Source organism: Sus scrofa, chromosome X (assembly GCF_054392235.1).
Source record: "Sus scrofa isolate SSC_HxYL_T2T_F1_AM1 chromosome X, Sscrofa_HxYL_maternal_Yorkshire_Landrace_v2.0, whole genome shotgun sequence".
NCBI classification, from domain to species: Eukaryota; Metazoa; Chordata; class Mammalia; order Artiodactyla; family Suidae; genus Sus; species Sus scrofa.
This window is the reverse complement of record NC_139401.1, coordinates 3570528-3593320: the sequence shown is the minus strand read 5'-3', so window position 1 is coordinate 3593320 and position 22793 is coordinate 3570528. Positions and strand designations below refer to the sequence as shown.

General features: G+C 45.1%; 1 protein-coding gene across 1 annotated transcript in view; it reads right to left on the bottom strand.

Moving 5' to 3' along the window:
- The window catches only part of LOC100621771 (arylsulfatase F), a 43621-nt gene that overhangs the window by 2156 nt on the left and 18672 nt on the right, over positions 1-22793 (bottom strand). Inside the window, exons 8-12 of the mRNA XM_085007037.1 lie at positions 17057-17480; positions 12369-12505; positions 6772-6906; positions 2851-3013; positions 820-941 (exon numbers count right to left, since the gene is read on the bottom strand). Of these exons, the coding sequence (XP_084863163.1) occupies positions 820-941; positions 2851-3013; positions 6772-6906; positions 12369-12505; positions 17057-17480 (981 nt within the window). The remainder of the gene's footprint in view (positions 1-819; positions 942-2850; positions 3014-6771; positions 6907-12368; positions 12506-17056; positions 17481-22793) is intronic.

Genomic DNA, 22793 nt, shown 5'->3' with positions numbered 1-22793 from the left:
CGTTGAGCAAGGCCAGGGATTGAATCCACATCCTTAACAGACACTATGTTGGGTTGTTAGCCTGCTGAGCCACAACGGGAACTTTTACGTTACTTATCTTTTGCTATTTGCTCTCTTCCTCAAAATTCAAATTTCTTTTTCATTTTTTTCAAGTTTTATTGAAATAGAGTTGACGTACAATGTTGTGTTAGTTTCAGGGGTACAACAAAGGGATTCTGTGATGTATGTCTACACACACCCATTCTCTCTCAGAATTTTTTCTGACGTAGACAATCACAGAACACTGGGTAGAGTTTGCTGTGCTGGACAGCAGGTCCCCGTTGGCCAATCACTCCACAAACCTCAGGGTGCAATGGGCCAATCCCACACCCCCAGTCCATCCCTCCCTGCACCTGTCCCCTTAGGTAACAGTAATTTTGTTCCCTCTGTCTGTGAGACTGTTTCTATTTTGTAAATAAGTTCATTTGTATCCTTTTTTAGGTTCCACATATAAAATGATAACATGTGGTCTTTCGCTGTCTCACTAACTTCACTTGGTATGATCCTTTCCAGGTCTATCCAAGTTGCTGCAAATGGTATTATTTCCTTCTTTTTTAAGGCTGAGTAGGATTCCATTGCATATATGTACAGCATGCCCTTGCCTTTCCAAAGACAGTGATTCTCAGAAAATGTTCCAAGGAGATATATTGAGTGGCAGCCCTAAAAAGGACTGGTCTGGGGTGAAGTGGGGAGGTGGGGAGTGGGGAGAAGAAAGTGTTGGGAACTGGCTTGAAGGACCTCCCTCCTGGCGTTCTGGGGAGCAGGGGCTGGAGTACTCACTGTTGTTTGGATGCCAGCGGACGGCGTGCAGGAAAGTGCCGCAGTAGTGAAACAAAAACTCATGCTCTGAGCGCTGGACATCACCCTGCAGCAAGGGCAGGAGGTTTCTTCCATCTATAATCCTGCGGGTGGATGCAAAGATGAGACAAGGGAAGCTGACCACCAGGCTGTCTGAAGGAGGGTCGGTGCATTCCATGAGTTTTCATGACCTTCCCTGACCTTCCCATGACCCTCCATGACATCCCATGATCTTCCATGACCTCCCATGACTGCCCATGACCTTCCATTGCATAGCCCAAGAGGACCGTGCACTGGATATTTAGGAAAATACACATGCTGTCAGAGAGATTGTACTCCCATGGGAAAGAGAAAATACCCGAGTTTTTGCAGCAAAGCGACAAGATGACAGAATATGTTAGTGCTCGGTCCATCAAATGTTGAAGCCATGAGCACACAGATCAGAATTTCATTTGCAGTTGTGTCCCTCTTCTGGGAAAGAGGCATTATAGAACCTCTAAAGAGCTTATGTTTTTGATCTTACATTAGAAAATGCATCATACCTGAGGTTAAAAAGAATCCTAGTAAAACCTACCTAGAGATAAAAAACAGAATCATGAACTCAGATATTCCTAAACCTGGTCATCAAGGAAATGCAACGGTATTTCCTCTCCGATCAATGCTGGACCGCACTGACCGCAAACCTGTCAAACCTATGGGAGTTACCGCTGCGGCAAGTGGGTGAAGGATCTGGCCTTGTCGCTGCAGCAGCTCAGCTTGCTGCTGTGCTGCCCATGTGATACCTGGCTCAGGAAATTCCACATGCCTTAGACATAGCCGAAAAAAAAAATAATAATAATTATAGTTAGGGTCGCCAAGGATGTGGAGCAACTGGAACCCCACCGATTGCTGGTGGGAATGCAAAATGGTGCAGCCCGTTTGAAATCAGTCCCAAATGTTGCACTCCTGGGCGTTCACTCAACCGACTTTTAAAAACTGTATGTCCACATGAAGGCTGCATGCAAAGTTTCATCATAAAATCCAAATCAATAAACCACCCCCATGTCCATCACCTCTTGATGAGGCAGATCCATTATTATCCACATTATTTAGGGATTAAAAACAAGGATGGCTCTTCCATATCATGCAAAATGCACGGGGGAAATGACTCAAAAGTCCACCAGTGGATGAGTCGATCAACAACCACAGGAAAGGAAACATTTAAAAATCATGGTGAGCGTTCCCGTCATGGCTCAGTGGTAATGAACCTGACTAGGATCCGTGAGGATGTGAGTTCAAGCCCTGACCTCGCTCAGTGGGTTAAGGATCCGGTGTTGCCATGAGCTGTGGTGTAGGTTGGCAGGGGCAGTTTCAATTAGAGCCCTAGCCTGGGAACCTCCATATGCCTTGGGGCGGGCGACCCTAAAAAGACAAAAAAAAAAAAATCATTGTGAAGGAGGCAGGATCAAGATGATGGAGGCATTAAAGACGTGGAATATACCTTCTCCCACAAACATATCCAAAAAAAAAAAAAAAATCTACACACAGGACGATGTACACAGAACATCTACTGAACATTGGTGGAAAACTTTAAACCTCCAAAAAGGGCAAGAAACCCTCCACACAATTGGGTAGAACAAAAGGGGAAAAAAAGAGAGAGAGAGAAAAAAAATCATTGTGAAATTTGCAGCCCTCAACACTTCCCTTCTAACAAGTATTATTATCATTATTATTATTTTTTTTTTGGCTGCACCCACAGCATACGAAAGTTCCCAGACCAGGGATCTGTGTCTGTTTTCCTCCGGTCGACAACTTCAAAGTGTCCGACGTGGATCACAGCCACATAAGCCTGGATCCATGAACAAGACTCAACAGTCGTAGCCATAAATGAGGGCAAAATCAGCCCGGGGGGTTGGTGAGAAAGCGCACCTGCTGGGTTGAGTTTATCTATTTCCTTTATCCCCAAGTGCTCCAGCTTAAAGCAGAAAAACGAGCTCTGTGCACAAATAATTGTCTAGATAGGTATTCCATCACCTGTCTTGCGGCAGAGTTGCTCCGGACACGGCAGCCAGAGTTGGGAAGATGTCCATTAAGCTGGTCGGCTCCTCAATCACTTTTCCAGCTGGCAACCTTCCAGGCCACCGGATCAGTCCAGGAACACGAATCCCGCCTTCCCAGCCTCCCATTCCTTTGCCACCTGTGTTCAGGGCAAGGCAACCAAGTCCCAGTTAAAACAGTCCCAGGGTTAACGAAGCGATATTTTTATCGTATTTTTTTGCTTTTTTTTTTTTTTGTTTTGAGGGGGCCACACCCGTGGCATATGGAGATCCAATCGGAGTTACAACTACTGGCCTACACCACAGCCACAGCAATGCGGGATCCGAGCCACCTCTCTGACCTACACCACAGGTCATGGCAAACCTGGATCCTGAACCCACGGTGCGAGGTCAGGGATTGAACCTGCAACCTCATGGTTCCTAGTTGGATTCGTTTCCCCTGCACCATGACAGGAGCTCCTTAACTAAGCGATAAAGGAACCTCTGCTGTAATATCTGCTCAGTGCCTGTGCTGGGCAGAGCCTGATGGGGTCAACAGTACACACTCACGGAATGCTTGATCTTGGACAGCTGTTTGGTTTTTTCATTATTCTTCTTAAATAAGATTATATTCAATATGGCGCATTTGCACCGGCTATTCTTTCTTTTTTAAATTTATTATGGTTGATTTACAATGGTCTGTCAATTTCTGCTGCACAGCAAAGTGACCCAGGCATATATATATGTGTGTGTGTGTGTGTGTGTATACATATATACACACACACACACACATTCTTTTTCTCTTTTTTTGTCTTTTTGTCTTTTCTAGGGCTGCACCCACCACATCTGGAGGTTCCCAGGCTAGGGGTCTAAGTGGAGCTGTAGCCGCCGGCCTCACCACAGCCACAGCAACGTGGGATCCGAGCCACATCTGCAACCTACACCACAGCTCATGACAACGCCAGATCCTGAACCCACAGAGCAAGGCCAGGGATCGAACCCGCAACCTCATGGTTTCTAGTTGGCTTCATTAACCACTGCGCCATGACGGGAACTCCGGACACCTTCTTTTTCTCATGTTATCCTCCATCCTGCTCCATCACAAGGGACTAGGTACAGCTCCCTGTGCTCTACGCACTGGCTAATCTTTCTGCCTAGAATGTTGCTCTGTCAGATTGACAGCTGCTTCTTTCCCAGCTCAAACTTACCTTCTCCGCAGAACCCTCTGAAATACTGTAGTCGCCAAGGGGGAGGGGGAAGCAGTGGGATGGACGGGGAGGTTGGGGTTCACAGATGCAAACTATGACACTGAGAATGGATGAGCCATGCGGTCCTGCTGTCCAGCACAGGGAACTCTATCCAGTCTCTTGGGATGGACCAGGATGGAAGATAGTATGAGAGAGGGAATGGATATATGTGTGTCTGACTGGGTTCCTTTGCTGTTCAGCAGAAATTGGCACAACACTGTATATCAACTCTGATACAAATAAAGGAAAAAAGTTACAACAGCAAATATGCTTCCCACCTGACTTTTTTTTTTTTTTGCTCGATTGTCCCCCGTCTTTGTTTTGCTTCCACTCCATGTTTTTCTATAGTATTCACTGCCTTCTCCGCTATCACAGAATTTATGTATACTTTCTTTTTCAGCTGTGCCTCCCTCCACAACAATTTAAAGTCCATACAAGGTGGGGATGTTCTTTTTTTTTTAGGGCTGCACCCGCAGTATATGGAGGATCCCAGGCTAGGGGTCGAATTGGAGCGACAGCTGCCCGCCTCCACCACAGCCACAGCCACATGAGATCCAAGCCATGTCTCTGACCTACACCACAGCTCACGGCAACGTCAGATCCTTAACCCACTGAGTGAGGCCAGGGATCGAACCCCCATCTTCATGGATCCTAGTTGGGTTCGTTAACTGCTGAGCCACAACAGAACCCTGAAGACTCACTGAAGTGCCATCGTATGGGTATGGGCTCATTTATCATCAGATCAGGGCGTTCCTGAGAATGCAAACAGCAGGCAATGGTAACAACACCAAGATAAGTGGACTTAAACCAAATTCCCTGGACTAAATGAGGTGCAATGGACAGCCTACAGTGTTCACCGTGCTTTATCCTTCCATGAAATGACTCAAAGTGGAGTTTAAAACCCTCACTTGTTGAGAAACGGAGATTTTTTTTTAACCTTCTCACAGGCAAAAAAGACAATTTCAACAGGAAAACTTTCCATGATGGATTGGTTTTGCTTCCTAAGTCACACCCTCCGCCAGGTAGAGGCTTTATCTCATCTACGCAAAAAAATCCATGAATACCGACCCATTCCTTTCCTACGGGATCCAAGACTGGGGTGCATGAATTATAGGTTCTAATAACACATTTGGAGTTCCCGTTGTGGCTTAAAGGTAACACACCTGACTAGTATCCATGAGGGGTACTAGTGGGTTTAACCCCTGGTCCTGCTCAGTGGGTTAAGGATCTCGCGTTGCCGTGAGCTTCGGTGGAGGCTGCCAACGGGGCTTGGATCCGGTGTTACCGTGGCTGTGGTGTAGGCTGGAAGCTGCAGCTCCGATTCGACCCCTAGCATGAGAACTTCCATGTGTTGCAGGTGCCGCCTTAAAAAGAACATAATAAAAATAATACGTTTAACATTTGCATGTTTGCATGAACAATAGTGTTTTCCCCTCTAGAAAATGCTTTAAAACCTCTTTCAATACACATAACATGTCCTGAACATCTTGCAGATAATTTTCTTGGACCTATCAGGGGATTTGTTATAAACCAGGCCACTGCGTTGGTGAGGGACAGCTGTCCTCAGCTAAAGGCTGCATTTAGGACTCACAATCAGTATATGTGGATTGAATCGTGGAACCTGAGACCAGCTTGGCCAATTTCTCTGCTGAGTCACATCCTGGACGAGAGAAACCAAAACATCCTTAATAACCAAGGAGCTTTTTTTTCCCTCCTCGGAACCCTGGCCATCATACTTGCTCTTACTGGCTCTTTTCTCAACAGTCTTATAAATTAATCAATATGTAGATTTTCTATTCCTTTAAAGACATCCCCGGCATTAATAGTCTGTCATCTTACAGGGTTCCTGGGGACGCCAATTTCTTTTCTTTTCTTTGTTTTTTAATTTCTCTTTTCTTTTTAAGGCCACGCCCGCGGCATATGGAAGGTCCCAGGCGAGGGGTTGCATCGTAGCTGCAGCCGCTGGCCTACGTCACAGCCACAGCAACACCAGATCTGAGCTGCATCTACGAGCTACACCACAGCTCACGGCAATGCAGGATCCTGAACCCAGAGAGCGAGGCCAGGGATCCAACCCACACTCTCACAGACAGTACACTAGGTTCTTAACCAGCTGAGCCACAATGGGAACTCCGGGAAGCCAGTTTCCAGATGTGTCTTCACTGTCCTGCCAGCCTGAAAGCTACCTTCCTGAGCAATGCTACCAGATCTGAGTCTCGTTTCCTTGGTTACTGGCCCTCGACATCCATCAACATTGATATATTAATAACAATAATAATAAGTGTGAAATGAAACGAGCATGTTTGGGAGTTCCCACTGTGGCTCAGCCGTAATGAGCCCAACTAGTATCCATAAGGATGCGGGTTTGATCCCCAGCCTTGCTCAGTGGGTTAAGGATCCAGCGTTGCCGTGAGCTGTGGTGTAGGTTGCAGACGCAGCTCAGGTGCTACCTTGCTGTGGCTGTGGCGTAGACTGGCAGCTGCAGCTCCGATTCAGCCTCTAGCCTGGGAATTCCATGTGCTGCAGGTGCAACCCTAAAAACATTGAGAAAGGAAGGAAGGAAGGAGCTTGTTGGGTGTTCCCTGCCATCATCTCTTCATTTGGTGGGTTTTCATCAGAAGGGCCACAGGAGAGCTTCGTCCCCAGCAGAGGCAGTGGCTTCCTCTCCTCACCTTTGTATATCCCGTTCCAGCCTCCCAGCTGGATGTGGCCCACCCTGGACTCCAGGTGTCCTCCGTGGTCGGACGTGAAGTAGACGAGGGTGCTGTTTGTCAGTCCCAAGTCATCGATGGCGTCGAGAAGCTTGCCTGCAGCGAGAAGAAACGGGGACACGTCAACCCAAGGGTGTCGTGAGACGTGGGTTTTACGAGGTCCCAGTGGGGGTTCATTGCAAAAATGGTTCCCATCTAAGATGTGCCACTTTCTTTTCTTTTTTACTAGTTTATATATATACATATATGTGTCTTTATATATATAGTTTTATGCATAGTTTTTATGTATATTAAAACCATTATATATATATTAATGTGTATATATATTCCATGATACAACACGATGGATTTCCCAGTAAATTTACAAATGTGTACGTTTAGGTTGGTGGTGCTGGAAAACATATAATTATTTCCATGGTTAGTATCTATTTAATAATTTTTAAAAAGTCTTGGCGTGCCTGTTGTGGCTCGGCCGGTTAAGAACCCGACTAGCATCTATGAGGATGCAGGTTCCATCCCCTGGCCTCGCTCAGTGGATTAAGAATTCAGTGTTGCCAGGAGCCGTGGTGTCGGCCGGCAGCTGCAGCTCCAATTCAGCTCCTGATCTGGGACCTTCCATATGCGACAGGTGCAGCCGTAAATAATAATAATAACAATAATAATAAATATTTTAAAATTCTCCAAACCCTAAGAATAAAATCAGTTGAAAACGCTGGGCTGGCATCATGCCTATGGGTAAAATATTGAAACTGTTTCATTAACACCGGCTATAAAAGACTTTATTATTATTATAATTTTGACCTATTTTTTTCTGGATCACCTGACCCATGCAATCAACATAAAACTTAAAGGCATGTGTTCCTGGAATAAGAGCCGAATTTGACATTAGCGGAGATGGATATAACTGTCTATGTTGAGATCCCAGAAAATCTTAAAAAACTGTTATTATGTATGCATATAGTGTATAATTTGCAGAGCAAAATAATGTAGAAAATCTATAATTATGGAACATAATATATTAAAATATGAGTCATTATGTACTTATATTTTAATCATATATAGTAATGTTATAATACATAATACATGACATAACATGATTATAATTACATTTTAGTAATAGTATACATAACATGACTGACATTTATTTTATTAGACGGCAGGGTTTTCAACATAATTGTATTCTTGACAGATATCAAGGTACTTTGAGATGTTTCCATTCTTAGCATTTAGAGAGATTAAAACAAGAATTAGACACTGGTAACACCTTTCTAGAGATACAAATTTACATTATAAACACAGTATAGATATATTTCTAGTGTCAACTGAAATATATATGTGAATTTATGTGTAAATATTAAATTTATATCAAAAGCACAGCAAGTATATTTCCAGCATCAACTGAAATATGTGTTGTCTATATGTAAATTTATGTATTAAATATATATAACTTTCAATGTACATTGCTCATACAGTTTTTATATATTTCTAGCAGCAACTGAAACACGTGTCAATTCGTGTGTATCAAATATATATTATGAATGTATATTACCCACATATAAAGTTATATATTATATTATATATGGAACATATACATGTATATGCTAAGAAGGTATTTCTAACTTTTCCATGGCCACCTGCTAATTATTTTTTTTTTTGTTTCTACTGACACACCTGCAGCATATGGAAGTTCCCGGGGTTGGAGTCAAATAGGAGCTGCAGCTGCCAGCCCACACCACAGCCACAGCAATGCCAGATCTGTTGCATCTGTGACCTATACCATAGCTCATGGCCACACCAGATCCTTAATACACTGAACCAGGCCAGGGACCGAACCCACATCCTCATAGCTACTAGTCAAGTTCTTAACCTGCTGAGCCATACCAGGAACTCCCTAATTTTTTTTTTCTTTTTGTCATTTGTCTTTTTAGGGCCGCATCCGTGGCATATGGAGATTCCCAGGCTAGGGGTCGAATCGGAGCCGTAGCCACCGGCCTACACCACAGCCACAGCAACATAGGATCCGAGCCACATCTGTGACCTACACCGCAGCTCACAGCAACACCGGATCCTTAACCCACTGAGCGAGGCCAGGGATCAAACCCACAACCTCATGGTTCCTAGTCGGATTCGTTTCCGCTGTGCCACAACGGGAACTCCCGTCCCTAATTATTTTTTAAAGCTCCCTGAATACTAAGATACTGAAAGTAACTGGGGAGGTGTAAATATGTAATTGCCTACATTGAAACTTCAGTTGACACTGGAAATACATGTTACACATTATATTTTTATATAATATGAGACATATATACTGCAGTATTTATACAATATGCTAGATATATATTGTATTACTTATATATGACACTGAACACATATTATATATTATATTATTAATATAATATGTTAAAATATATAGCATATTATTTACACAATATGCTAGAAATATATACTGTATGCTAAAGTATATATTACTTATATAATGTGCTAGAAATATATATTGTATTATTTATATAATGTTAGACATATATGTTATTTATATAATATGCTAAAATGTATATTTATATAGTATGCTAGAATATGTTATACATTGTATTATTTGTATATTATTTATATAATATGCTAGAGAATACTGTATGATTTATAAAATATGCTAAATATCATATTTACATAACATGATAAAATATCCATTATTTATATAATGTTCTAGAAATGTATATTGTATTATTTATATAATATGCTGGATATATATTGCATTATTTATACAATATGCTAAAATATATATATTATTATTTAATAATATGCTAGACATATATATCATATTATTTGTAGAATACATTATTTACATACTATGCTGGAGAATACTGTATGATTCATATAATATGCTAGATGTATAGAGCATATTATATTGCCTATATAATAAAACGTTAGATGTTATGATACATATGCCAATTTCTCTGCTGCATGTTTATCCATTTGCATTTCTCTCTGTATATCCGTTTGTGTGTCATGCTACACACAACTTTCTAAGACAGCTTTGCACTCTCCCAGGCTTGTCTGCCCTGCCAGTGGTAATTCTGTTGCCCCCGGCACACCCTGCCCACCCACTGCCGCCCAATCCCAAGACGGGTAACCGTGTGCCAACAGGTCCAACCCTTTCTCCTCCTCCCTTCAGACAGTGAGCCTCTGCTTACCATTCTTGAGAAACACGCTCTTGAGACAAGAGGTGCTGAAAGGGACGTGCGACGCATAAGGCACCCAAGGTTATCCCCTGGGTGGGGCCGCGTGTGGCATTTGCCTCCGAAGCCTCTGCCTGGGCTGGAGGAAGGGAGGAAGCCAGGCGCTGAAGTTCCTGGAGTTTGCCTGGTTCCCACGCGATGGCAGCACCCAAGAGCCTGATGATCTAGAGAATCTCTCCGGAAGAGCCCATCTCTTTGCGTCACCTCTGTCTATAAGCTCTCTGCTCCACACAGGCACCACCGAGCCAGGCAGCTAGGGGTCCAGTCTCACCTGCAACCTGGAGTCAGTCACCAATACCGGCTGCTTCTGTTCCCTCACCTGTCCAGGGGGATAATGACATGACAATGCCAGAGACGGTTTCCATCTCTTAGAGCCTTCATGGGGACCACGCTAGCACACCCCCTCCGTGGTTCACGCCCCTGCCTCCAGGCCGAGCATCATCGTGTCGATGCAAATCCACAGATTCCACCATCTCTGGGATCGACGGTTGTGTGGAAGTCATTTTAAAGACCGGCTGCCTCAAGGGACGTCCCAGCCTTGAACCGCTGCCAAGAAGCCTTTCTGACAAGGAGAATGGCATTTCCTGACTGTGGGGGTATCTGGACAGCTTCCAGGGTAGATGTGGGGTGAGGGGGGTTAAATGAACTTCTCGGTTTTTCTGAAACGACCCATCGAAACAGGTGATGGATTTTTCCCGCAAAGGCTCCGTTCTGCCTACACAAGGCAGAACACACACAAAGCCTGTGAGTGTCGTCCCCTGGGTCTCACGTGTTGGATGCTAACACAGCGTCGTGCCTTCCTGGTGGGCACTGCAGACCCCAGCTCCCGGCGGGACCCCACCCAAGTCCACAAGCCGAACACACCGTGGGTGTGAAGGCGGGTACTTTCTAGGTGCTTAGAGGGGCAGGAGGAGAAGGCAACTGCATCCGATCCATGTGATGCGTGCCGAAGACGCAGCGTAGGAACAAAAGCTGGTGGAAAGCAACGTTATCCACTCATCCCTTTCTCAGCGATTTCTTTCATCGAGATACGTATTCAGAACTACTGGCCTCTCCCTTTCGACCCACCTCCGACCACCACAAGAAAGAGTCATAAAAGGTCCAAAATGAGCAAAGAATAATCCTGTCCTTGACTTTACGTGCTGTCAAAAAAATCTGAATCAGGGTTACGCAGGGGCAATTGAAAGCAGAAAAGATGAAGTGAAAACAAAAAAGCCTGTGAGTGTCCATGGCAGGCAACTCCCTGTACCATTTTTTTTTTTTTTTTTTTTTTTTGGTGAAAATATGCCTTTCAAACATCATGGCTTGCTCACCTGGTTTCGACACACCGGTCCATGTGTACTGCTGTCCCAGTGCCACCAAGAAAACCCCACTGAAATCCAACCACCCCCAAAGTAGCTTATTTGGGGGTACCTCCCTGCTGTAGCATTCATTTTATGAACTTGCATATTTTGGAAACTTTCCATTAACTAAAAAATTCAAAGCAAGTGGGAGGTGATTTGTTTTTCTTTGCGGGGGGGGTCTTGTTTGTTGGTTGTAGTTCTCACATCCTGGGTTGGAATTAGTCACTTCATTCCCTGTCAAAAAGGGTAAGTGGGACCAAACTCGGAGATAGAGGAAGATGAGCAAGAGGGCTTTGGAGAGCAGGGTGTTGTGGTCCCGTCCTGGTGGAGGGGTGGAAACTGGGAAGGGGACACATACACACACAGACACACTTCCCATCAACACACATTCTCCAGCACACACACATACCACACACACCACACACGCACACACCTACATAGATATACATGTGTGCACATATCTGATTAAAATATCTATAATAATAATAATTTATGCTTTGCAAAGATTTCGTATATATAAGATGGCGCAAAACTGACAGCGCTTGAAGGGCTTCCCTTGGTCGGGCCTGACTTCCAAAGCACCTGTATGTTTCCCTCGCTGTGTTTCATTCCAACATCCTTCAGCCGGAAAAGCCGAGTCTGCTTTGCTCAGCGTTGCCTGGGTTCCGGGAACAGCCACCGCCCTGTCTCTCACTATATCAGCCCAAGAGGGTTTGGGGTCCAGGCTCCACGCTGCCCATCAACCCCCACCTCAGCTCTGGGCACCCTGCCAGGTGGGCTAAAAGAATGTATGAGACAGGACGCCGTGTTGCCACCGACTTTGTCCCGGACCTTCCACTCTTATGTCATGGGTTCAAAGGGCAACTCCACCTGGTGGCAGTGACCCTTCTCACGCGTGAAACGTGCATCCCAAATGTCCTTTTGACAGGCTGTTTCTGGGCAACCTGAGCTATCAAGGCACCACGTGGGTCCTGCCACTCACCCAGCATGGCATCCATCTCCTCCACGTTATCCCCATACAAGCTGTGTTCGCTGACATCGATGAACGCTTCCGTCGTGGGGAGAGGGATGTGGACGTGCAGGAAGGAGAACAGGAGGAGGAAAGGTCCTTCCTGGTGCCTGAGAAAACATCAACCACATCCGTTGGGGTCTGCAATACCTGGGGAAAGCAAGCCACGTCGTTTTGGGGCAAACCCCTCAGCCTCCTCCCTCCTCTCCTCTCCACACCCAGCAAGAGAGGATGCAGGCGCCAGACAGCCCCTTGCAAAGACATCCTAGCTGGGGAGGATTTCAGGACCCTCCAGCATCTGGATGGCTCCCCAGTGCACGTGTAGGATGAATGCATATAGAAGGATCCCTGCCTGACCATCACAATGGCCAGGATGTAGAAGTAACCTGTGTCCATTGACAGAGGCTTGGATTAAGAAGATGCGGTACATATAGGCAATGGAACACTAGTCAGCCATTAAAAAGAACAAAATCGTGCCATTTGCGGCAACACAGATGCAACTAGAGGTTCTCATACTAAGTGAAGTCAGACAGACAACAATAAATATCATATGATACTATTTACATGCGGAATCTAAAACAAGGATACACATGCATTTGTGAAACAGAAATAGGCTAGTTTATCCCTCTCAAGCATATGGAAACAACCTCAATATCCAATGACAGAGGAATGGCTAAAAAAGATGTGGTACACATATGTGATGGAATACTACTCAGCCATGAAAAAAGAATGACATCATGCCATTTGCAGCCACATGGATGCAACTAGAGATTCTTATGCTAAGTGAAGTCAGACAGAGAAAGACAAATACCGCATGATATCACTTATCTGTGGAATCTAAAATACGACACATTTGAACTTATTTGCAAAATGGAAACAGACTTACAGACGCTGAAAAAAAAGTTATGTTCACCAGAGGGGAAGGGCCAGGAAGGGATAAATTAGGAGTTTGGGATTCACAGATACACACTACTGTATATAAAATAGATAAACAATACAGTCCTTCCGTGTAGCAGAGGGAACTATATTTCATATCTTGCCATCACCTAAAATGAAAAAGACAAGAAATAAAAGAAGACCCACCTGCAGCCAGGGAATTAAAAATCAAATCCAGCTGCATGCGGCACACTTTCACATGGATCTCAAAGTGCCCGACTAGGGTCACACCCCAAGAGAGGCACAGGAATGGGGGCCCAGGCGGGATTTATTAGAAACTCCGCACTTTCACAACCCCAGGGCAAGCAACGACAGACACCACCTGGCAAGCTGTCTTCACACCTCTGGTTTCCGTGTGGAGACGCATGCAAAGCTGTTGATCTACTTCAAGTCCTAACGATCGGCACAAAACACATGCTGTCAGCAAAGCAGGGCAGCACACAAGTTAAGCAACTGCCTTAGGGACAACTATGCTCTGATGAGATTGCAGAGAGTAAGGAATGGGAGGAAGAGGGCGTTTTCTCTTTAAGAGTTGCACCAGAAGGGGCTGGCTTGAGGAGTATCCTTCTAAAACGCATGTCCACCGGCAACCTCAGAATGTGTTCGTAATTGGAATGAGGATCTTTGGGGGATGTGATTAGGTAAGATGAGGCCAGAGTAGATGAAGGTGGGTCTGGAAATCCCATAACCAGTGTCCTCATAGGAAGACAGACATCAGGACACAGACACACACACACACACACACACACACACACACACACACACACACACACGGGAAGAAAATAGCAGGAAGGCAAAGGGAAAAATTGGAGTGACACATAGACAAGCCAAAGAAGAACAGTGACGGCTGACAACCCTCCAAAGCTGGACAAGGTAAGGAGGCATCTTCTAGTCTAGAACACGACACCTTGATTTTGGACTTCTGGTCTCCAGCAGTGTAAGAGGATGAATGCCTGTCATCGTAAGCCACTCAGCTCGTGGTGCTTTTTCATGGACGCCCCGAGAAACTAATACTTTAAAGCCAAAAGCATAGGAAACATCAACAGAGGTTATTAGAGACAGATGAGATGGGTTTCTGCAGGATGATTTTCCTCAGTGTCTGCACGAAGAGGACCAGAGAAGATCGTTTTTCACCTTAGGGTTCACTGCCCTGAGATCCGTCTCTTTCCAAAAACATCATTCTTTTTAATTCTTTTATAAAATAGAGTGATTTACAGTGTTGTGTCCATGTCTGCTGGACAGCAAAGTGACCCACTCATACACAGATATACATTGCCTCTCTCATACTATCTTCTATCACGGTCTATCCCAAGAGACTAGATAGAGTTCCCTATGCTGGAGAGCAGGACCTCATTGCTTAACCATTCTCCATGTCATAGTTTGCATCCACCAATTCCAAACTCCCCATCCATCCCGCCCCCTCCCCCTTGGCAATGCCAAGGCTCTTCTCTATGTCTGTGAGTCTGTTTCTGTTCTGAAAGTAGGTTTGTTTGTGTCATAGTTTGGATTCCACATAGCAGTGATATGATATGGTATGTGCCTTTCTCTGATGTACTTCACTCAGTAGGATCATCTCTGGTTGCATCCGTGTGGTGGCAAACAGCCTTTTTCATGACTGTGTAGTATTCCCAAAATGCCACTCTTAACCCAAACTGAACAGTGCTCCACCTTAACGATGCCCACACGCTCATTCCAATCCCTGTGCATACGTTATCTTCCATGGCAGAAGGGACTTTGAGGGTGTGATGAAGTCAATCATACCTTGATGTGGGGAGATGACCCTGGCTTATTTGGGTGGACCCCAATGCAGTCACAAGAGTCCTTCTAAGAATAATAGAATCAGAAATCAGAAGAAATAAGGGGATCCGTGACAACAGAAGCAGAACAGGGAGTGATACAGCCAAGGAAAGCAGGCGGCCTCTAGGAGCCAGAATAGACAAGGAAGAAATTCCTCCCCAGATCCTGCAGAAGAAATCAGTCCTGCCAACTCCCAGATTTTAGCCCTAGAAGATGAATTTCTGATTTTTCTGACCTCAAGCACCATCACATAATAATACATTTATGTCACTTTCAGACATGAAGAGGAAACGGGTCATAGCAGCCCTCAGAAAACCACGCACCAAGAATCCACGTGAAAGCTATTTCCGGATTTGTGACCCTGAGCCACCAGCTTGTGGTCCCAAGGCTGATTCACCAAGCAGCTCGCCTCTTGAAGCTTCCAAGGGCTGGGGGCCACCTCACAATATGCTAATGACCTCTTTGTCCAGCTTTCCAGAACTTGGAGCATTCCTTGCCCTACAGGAAAGCAGCCATCCTCTTGCATCTACAATGCAAATAGAGTTCTCGCTCTCCTGGTCTCTAAACGGCAACAGGGTAAAGATGATGCTCATTTTCGGGTTCCACAAGGTCCCTTCAATCCTTAAGAGACTCCAAGTTGAGTCAACCCTCAAACACACAAGACTTCCTCTGATGCTGCCTGGCTGGGTTCATCCTATTCCGAGACCAAAGGCTCACGGATCTTTGCAAACACACCATTTTTCTAATGCTTCAGCTTCTGCCAGGAATGCCAGCCTGCTCCTTCCTTTCAGTTGGCTCTGACTCACCTGTGAAGATTCAGGTGAGCTATCATTTTATCAAGGGTGCTTCTTCTGATGTATCCAAAAGTCTACAGCATGAAAGAACGGCATCCACGCTGATGCCCACACGCCCATATTTCTCACCATGGGCTTGTTCCCATCACTCAGTGAAAATGATTCCTTGAAGTCAAGATCCCAAGACGGTACAGGGTGAAGCTCAAAGTCTCCACCGATGATGAAAGAGCTAACGAAAAACATGTTTGCGGACTTTTCCTAGAAGGGGCCCCTCTCATTTTCATGAGGGAAAGTTCCCCGTGTGCTGGATGCAGTGGGGCTTCATAAAGGCCATCGTGATGCTCTCAACATAATATCCCTTAGCTGTCACATGCTCACAGATAACCCTTCCAGAGTTCCCTGGTGGCCTGACGGTTAAGGACTTGGCGTTATTGCTGCTGTGGCTCAGGTTTGACCCCTGGCCCTTGCCCAGGGAACTTCTGCATGCCATGGGTGAAGAGAGGCAAAGAGAGAGAGGGAGAGATAGAGAAAGGAAGGAAGGAAGGAAGGAAGGAAGGAAGGAAGGAAGGAAGGAAGGAAGAGGCAGGAAGGAAGGAAGAAAGAAGCAAGAAGAAAGATGTGGGTGGGGGGAAGAAGGAAGGAAGAAAGAAAGGAAGGAGGGAAGGAAGGAAGGAAGGAAGACAGACAATCGTTCTGATTTGAATTTGCCAAGGTTTTTCCTGAACAGGGAGATAATGAAATGGTCAGCATATCTTAGTGTCTCACTCCCAAGCACCTGTACTTCCCACTGTCACATGCACCGTGCATTAATAAGACCAATGTGCGGGTTTGACTCTAGTGTGATCGGATCTTGGTCGGAGAGAATATGAATTTCAGGAACCACAGAGCGGCTGTGCTTTTCATAGCAAAGACTTAGCGACACTGCCCTTGGAGGTCCAGGTGGCCTTCCAAACACGCCCTATCGTTGTGTAGCCCGAACCATGGCCTTGCACAGGAAATTCCATCCCTTGACTCAGTGTAGTTCGTGTCAGCATCTGCTATTTTTTTCAATACTCATTCTTTCATCCTTAGCCCATGGATTTTTTTCTTTTTTCTTTTTTTCTTTCTTCTTTTCTTTTTTTGAAGGGGCCTTACCTTTCTAAAAACGAGAGCGCCTCCTTCAGCATGATGGACCCAGCCCGTTCTGCCTTCATCGGCTGTTCGGTGATCTTGTGCTCTCGCAAGAGGAGGCAGTCCCAGTAGAGAGAGGAGTGAAAGCTGGAAAACCAGAAGTAGCCCAGGAGAAAGATAAAGAGGACCATGACGAGGATGAGGAACCAGGGGACGGAAATCCAGCCGCTCAGCTTCCCCAAAGCCAAGGTGAGCACTGCCACGGCGATCAGCTGCACAAAGAGCCAGATTCTGCTCGCGATGGCTAATTCTGTCTGACGGGAAGGATCCGGCCAGCAAGGGGCGACCAGAGTGAACGGCATGCCGTAGAAGTAATCAAACCCATAATTGGAGGGATGGTGGCAGTGGTCATTCCGGGAGTGGCAATTCAAGCCTTGGTGCCATTTGCCTGAAATCAGACACACACAAGCAAGGCATGATACCCTGGCACGTCACAAAGAGCATATGAGACCCTTCTCCCTTTGAAAGAGTCCATCAAAGCACAAAAATGGAGAAGGCAGGCATTCCCTGGTGTCCTAGTGGTTAAGGATTTGGTGTTGCCACCGATATGGCAGAGGAAACTTTGGCATGCCAACGGCATGGCCAAAAGAAAGAGAAAAGCAGTAATTAATGGAGCAGATATTTTTTCTTTGGCTGAAAAATCTACGTTCGGGACGTCCCGTTGTGGCTCAGTGGAGACGAACCCAACTAGAATCCATGAGGATGTGGGTTTGATCCTTAGCCTGCCTGAGTGCGTTAAGGACCTGGCATTGCTGTGAGCCGTGGTGTAGGTCACAGATGTGGCTCAGATCTGGCGCTGCTGTGGCTGTGGCATAGCTGCAGCTCTGATTCAACCCCTGGCCTGGGAACTTCCATGTGCTGCACCTGTGGCCCTTAAAAAAAAAAAAATCCAAGTTCAGCACAGACTCATGTTTTTTTGTTTGTTTGTTTCCCTAGCTCATATAAGTTTGTGTTGAGATCTGGTTGTGAGTGACCAGAGAGGATGGAAAATAAATGGAGAGAAATATCATTGTGGGTTTGCAGCAAGGATGTCACCTGGGCGATTTCTCATTCACAGAGAGGACAAGGTCATGGCCACAAAGTAGGAACATGAGAGAGACAAAGATACTATGGCTGATGGAGAGGTAGGTAGGTCAGCAGGTTGAGAGAGACAAAGATACTGTGGCTGATGGAGAGGTAGGTAGGTCAGCAGGTCAATAGTGAGGTGGATACAACAGAAGACGGATGGATGGGTGGGCTCCGGGGTGGCTACATCGATAGCTCAGTTATAGCCACAAGTTAGAGACAAGTTAGCTGATACACGATGGATGGACAGATAGACATGGGATGGACAGATAGATGAATGGTTGATGGTAGATAGATATGGTCAATGGAGTATTCATCTGCAGGCAGATGGACGGGGAGATAGATAGATAGATGATAGATAGATAGATGGATAGATAGACGGATGTACGGATGGATAGAGAGACGGACAGACAGATGGATGGACAGAAAGATAGATAGATAGACAGACAGATGGATGAATAGATAGATGGATAGATAGACGGACGGATGGACGGATAGATACATGACAGATAGAGGGATAGAGGGATGGATAGATAGACGGATGGACAGACAGATAGATAGACAGATGAATAGATAGACAGATGGATGGATGAATAGATAGATGACAGATAGATGCTAGATACATAGATACATAGACAGATGGATGAACAGATAGATAGATGAATAGATGGATTAATGGAGGACAGATAGATACATAGATAGATGGAAGAATAGTTAGATAGATAGACAGATAGATGGATGAATAGATAGATGGACAGACAGACAGATGGATGGGTAGATAGATATATAGACAATGATTTGATAGGTAGATGACAGATATGTAGGGGTAGATGGTTAGCTGGATAGATAGATAGATGATAGACAGAGGCAAATAATGGAGGATTTATACATGGCTATCTTACTGGACAGAAATCATAGGGCCTCTACTGATGTTCTTCTCTGTTGAAGGAAGGGCTTTATGCTGTAAAAATTGCCACACCCTGACCCATAACCAGAAGCTCCCGTGAGTCCTACTGGCGTGTGGACTCTCCGAGACTGTGCTAACGTGCGTCTTCTAAAATGGAGAAATCGTTCGGGCTGCCTGGAGGAGGCACGTCCACCTCTCTGAGGGCCCGCGGGGGCAGGTGGTTGAGAGGCCATGGTGGTGGGGCAGGTTTCTGTCCTGCATCTTCTCTGGGATGGGCTTTTCTTGTCCACGTCCAGCTTGTTACCAAATCAAAGAGGTCTGAGAAACAGACTCACAGACACAGAGAATAGCCGTGGGGTTGCCGAGGGGGAGGGGAGGGAATGGGATGGACAGGGAGTGTGGGCTGAGCAGATGCAAGCTACACCATTGAGAATGCAGAAGCCAGGAGGTCCTGCTGTCCAGCACACGGAACTCCATGCAGTCTCTTGGGCTAAACCATGATGGAATATAGTACGAGAAAAGAACATATACGTATACCCACACACACATGCACACACACATACATATAACTGGCTGACTTTGCCATATAGCAGACATTGACACAACATTGTAAATAAACTATACGTTAATTTTTAAAACATGCACAGAAATCAAAATACCGACTTTCTGGCACTTTACAAAAAAAAGAAAAAATACAAAAATCAAGGGGGTTTCCGATGGCGAGCTGGGAGAAGGCCACCCCCCGTGGTCCAGTGTTAATGAAACCGCGAGGTGGGTGGAGGCCCACGCAGCAAGAGAATGTGCCCAGCTGGGGCAGGTACCTGACCTTCTCGGACAACACTCCTCACGTCAGAACATCCCCTCTGTCCTTCAGCCCTCAGAAGAATCCACGTCCTCATCCCTGAGACTGGCGAGGTGAGACTGGTTTCTGCCCTCACATCCTTTCACCTGTCAGCTTCCACCAAGCCAGGTCACTGGGGTACCATTAACCACAAACTGGGGTCATGACCCCCAAAGAGCACCACGGTTTCACCTCTGAACTGACCCCTAAATCCTGGGATGGGATTGAAAGCCAGTGGGGCTTGTGCCCAGGAGCTCCACAGGACTGGGGGAAACAGAGACCCCAGTCTTAAAAGGCGCACACAGACTTTCACATGCACTGAGTCCCCGGGCAGAGCAAGGTCTCCATAAGAATCTGGGTCAAACCTGACTGCAGTTCTTGGAGGACATCCTGGGAAAACAGGGGTGAATGTGGTTTGTTGTGAGGGAAGGACATTGGAAGCAAAGCTCTGGGGGGGGGGAATATTCAGCAGCTGCCTTTCTCTGGAGGGGGCCATTTAGGGAAAATCGGGCCCCACCCATTAGTCAGTCAGTGCTGAGAAGCCCCAGGGCAAACAACAATCCAGGTGGGATCACAGCCCTGCCCATCAGGAAACAGGCTACCTAAAGACCCCTCAGGCACACAGCTGCCCCAATCCCATCCAGAGACTAAGCCCCACCCACCAGAAGGATTAGAATCAGCTCCACCTACCAGGGGGCAGGCATCAGCCCCTCCCATCAGGAAGCCTACATCAAGCCCCCATACTGACTTTAGCCACAGGGAGGCACACATCAGAAGTAAGAGAGGCTACAACTCTATTATCTGTAAAAAGGTCACAACACCAAAAACCTATAAAAATGAAAAGACAGAGAACTATACCTCAGATGAGGGAGAAAGAAAAAAAAAAACAGAAAATCAGCTAAGTGATCAGGAGATTCTCAGCCTCCAGGAAAAAGACTTGAGACTGTTGATGCTTAAGATGATGCAAGACATTGGAAATGAACTGGAGGCAAAGATGGATAACTTGCAGGAAACACTGAGCAACGAGATACAAGATATAAAACTTAAATAAGAAAGGATGCAAAATACAATAATTGAAATAAAAAATTCACTGGAGGCAGCTAACAGCAGAATACAGGAGGCAGAAGAATGAATAAGCGAGGTGGAGGACAGATTAGTAGAAATTACAGATGCGGAACAGAGAAAAAAGCTTGAAAACAAATGAAGAGAGTCTCAGAGAACTCTGGGACAACATGAAACACACCAACATCCGTATTATAGGGGTGCCAGAAGAAGAAGAGAGAGAGAATGGGACAGAAAAAATATTCCAAGAGATAATAGCCGAAAACTTCCCTAACATGGGGAAGGAACCACTCACTCAACTCCAGGAAGCACAACGAGTACCATATAAAATAAACCCAAGGAGGAACACCCCGAGACACATACTAATCAAACTGACCAAAATTAAAGACAAAGAGAAAATCTTGAAAGCAGCTGGGGAAAAGAAACAAATCACAAGGGGACCCCAATAAGGTTATCAGCAGATTTTTCAGCAGAAACTCTGCAGGCCAGATGGGAGTGGCATGATATACTCAACGTGATGAAAGGAACAAACCTCCAACCAAGATTATTCTACCCAACAAGGCTCTCGTTCAGATTTGAAAGAGAAATCAAAACCTCCACAGATAAGCAAAAGCTGAGAGAATTCAGCAACACTAAACCAGCCTTAAAACAAATACTAAAGGAACTTCTCTAGGCAGAAAAGAACAAGAGAAGAAGGAAAGAAAAAAGACCAACATAAACAAATCTAAAGCAACTAATAAAATGGCAATAAGAACATACATACCAATAATTACCTAAATGTTAATGGACTAAATGTGCCAACCAAAAGACATAGACTGGCTGAATGGATACAAAAACAAGACCCATATATATGCTATCTTCAAGAGACCCACTTCACTTCTAGGCACACATACAAATTGAAAGAGAGAGGATGGAAGAAAATATTCTAGGCAAACGGGGATCAAAAGAAAGCTGGAGTAGCAATACTCATATCAGATCAAATAGACTTTAAAATGAAGAATATTTTAAGGGACAAAGAAGGACATTACATAATGATCAAAGGATCAATCCAAGAAGATGATTAACAATTTTCAATATCTACGCACCCAACACAGGTTCACCACAACACATAAGGCAACTGCTAACAACCTTAAAAGGAGAAATCGACAATAACACAATAATAGTGAGGGACTTTAAGACCCCACTTACAGCAAAGGACAGATCAAACAGACAGAAAATCCATAAGGAAACACAGGCCCTGAATGATGCATTACACCAGAGGGACTCAATAGATATTTATAGGACATTCCATCCCAAAGCAGCAGAATACACATTCTGCTCAAGTGCACATGGAACAGTCTCTAAGATGGATCACATCCTGGGCTACAAGTCCAACCTTGGTAGCTCTAAGAAAATTGAAATCATATCAAGCATCTTTTCCGACCACAACACTATAGCTATACAATAGAAATCAACAACAAGAAAAAAACTGCAAAAAACACAAACACATGTTGACGAAACAACATGCTACTCAACATCCAATGCATCACTGAAGAAATCAAAGAGGAAATTAAAAAAGACCTAGGAGCAAATGACAATGAAGATACAACACTCCAAAACCTATGGGATACAGCAAAAGCCATTCTAAGAGAAAAGTTTATAGCAATACAAGCCCACCTCAGAAAACAAGAAAAAGCTCAAAGAAACAAGCTAACTTTACATCTAAAGCAGCTAGAGAAGAACAGACAAGACCTAAAGTTAGTGGAAGGAAAGAAATCATAAAGATCAGAGCAGAAACCAGTGAAATAGAAACAAAGAAAACCACAGAAAAGATGAATGAAACAAAA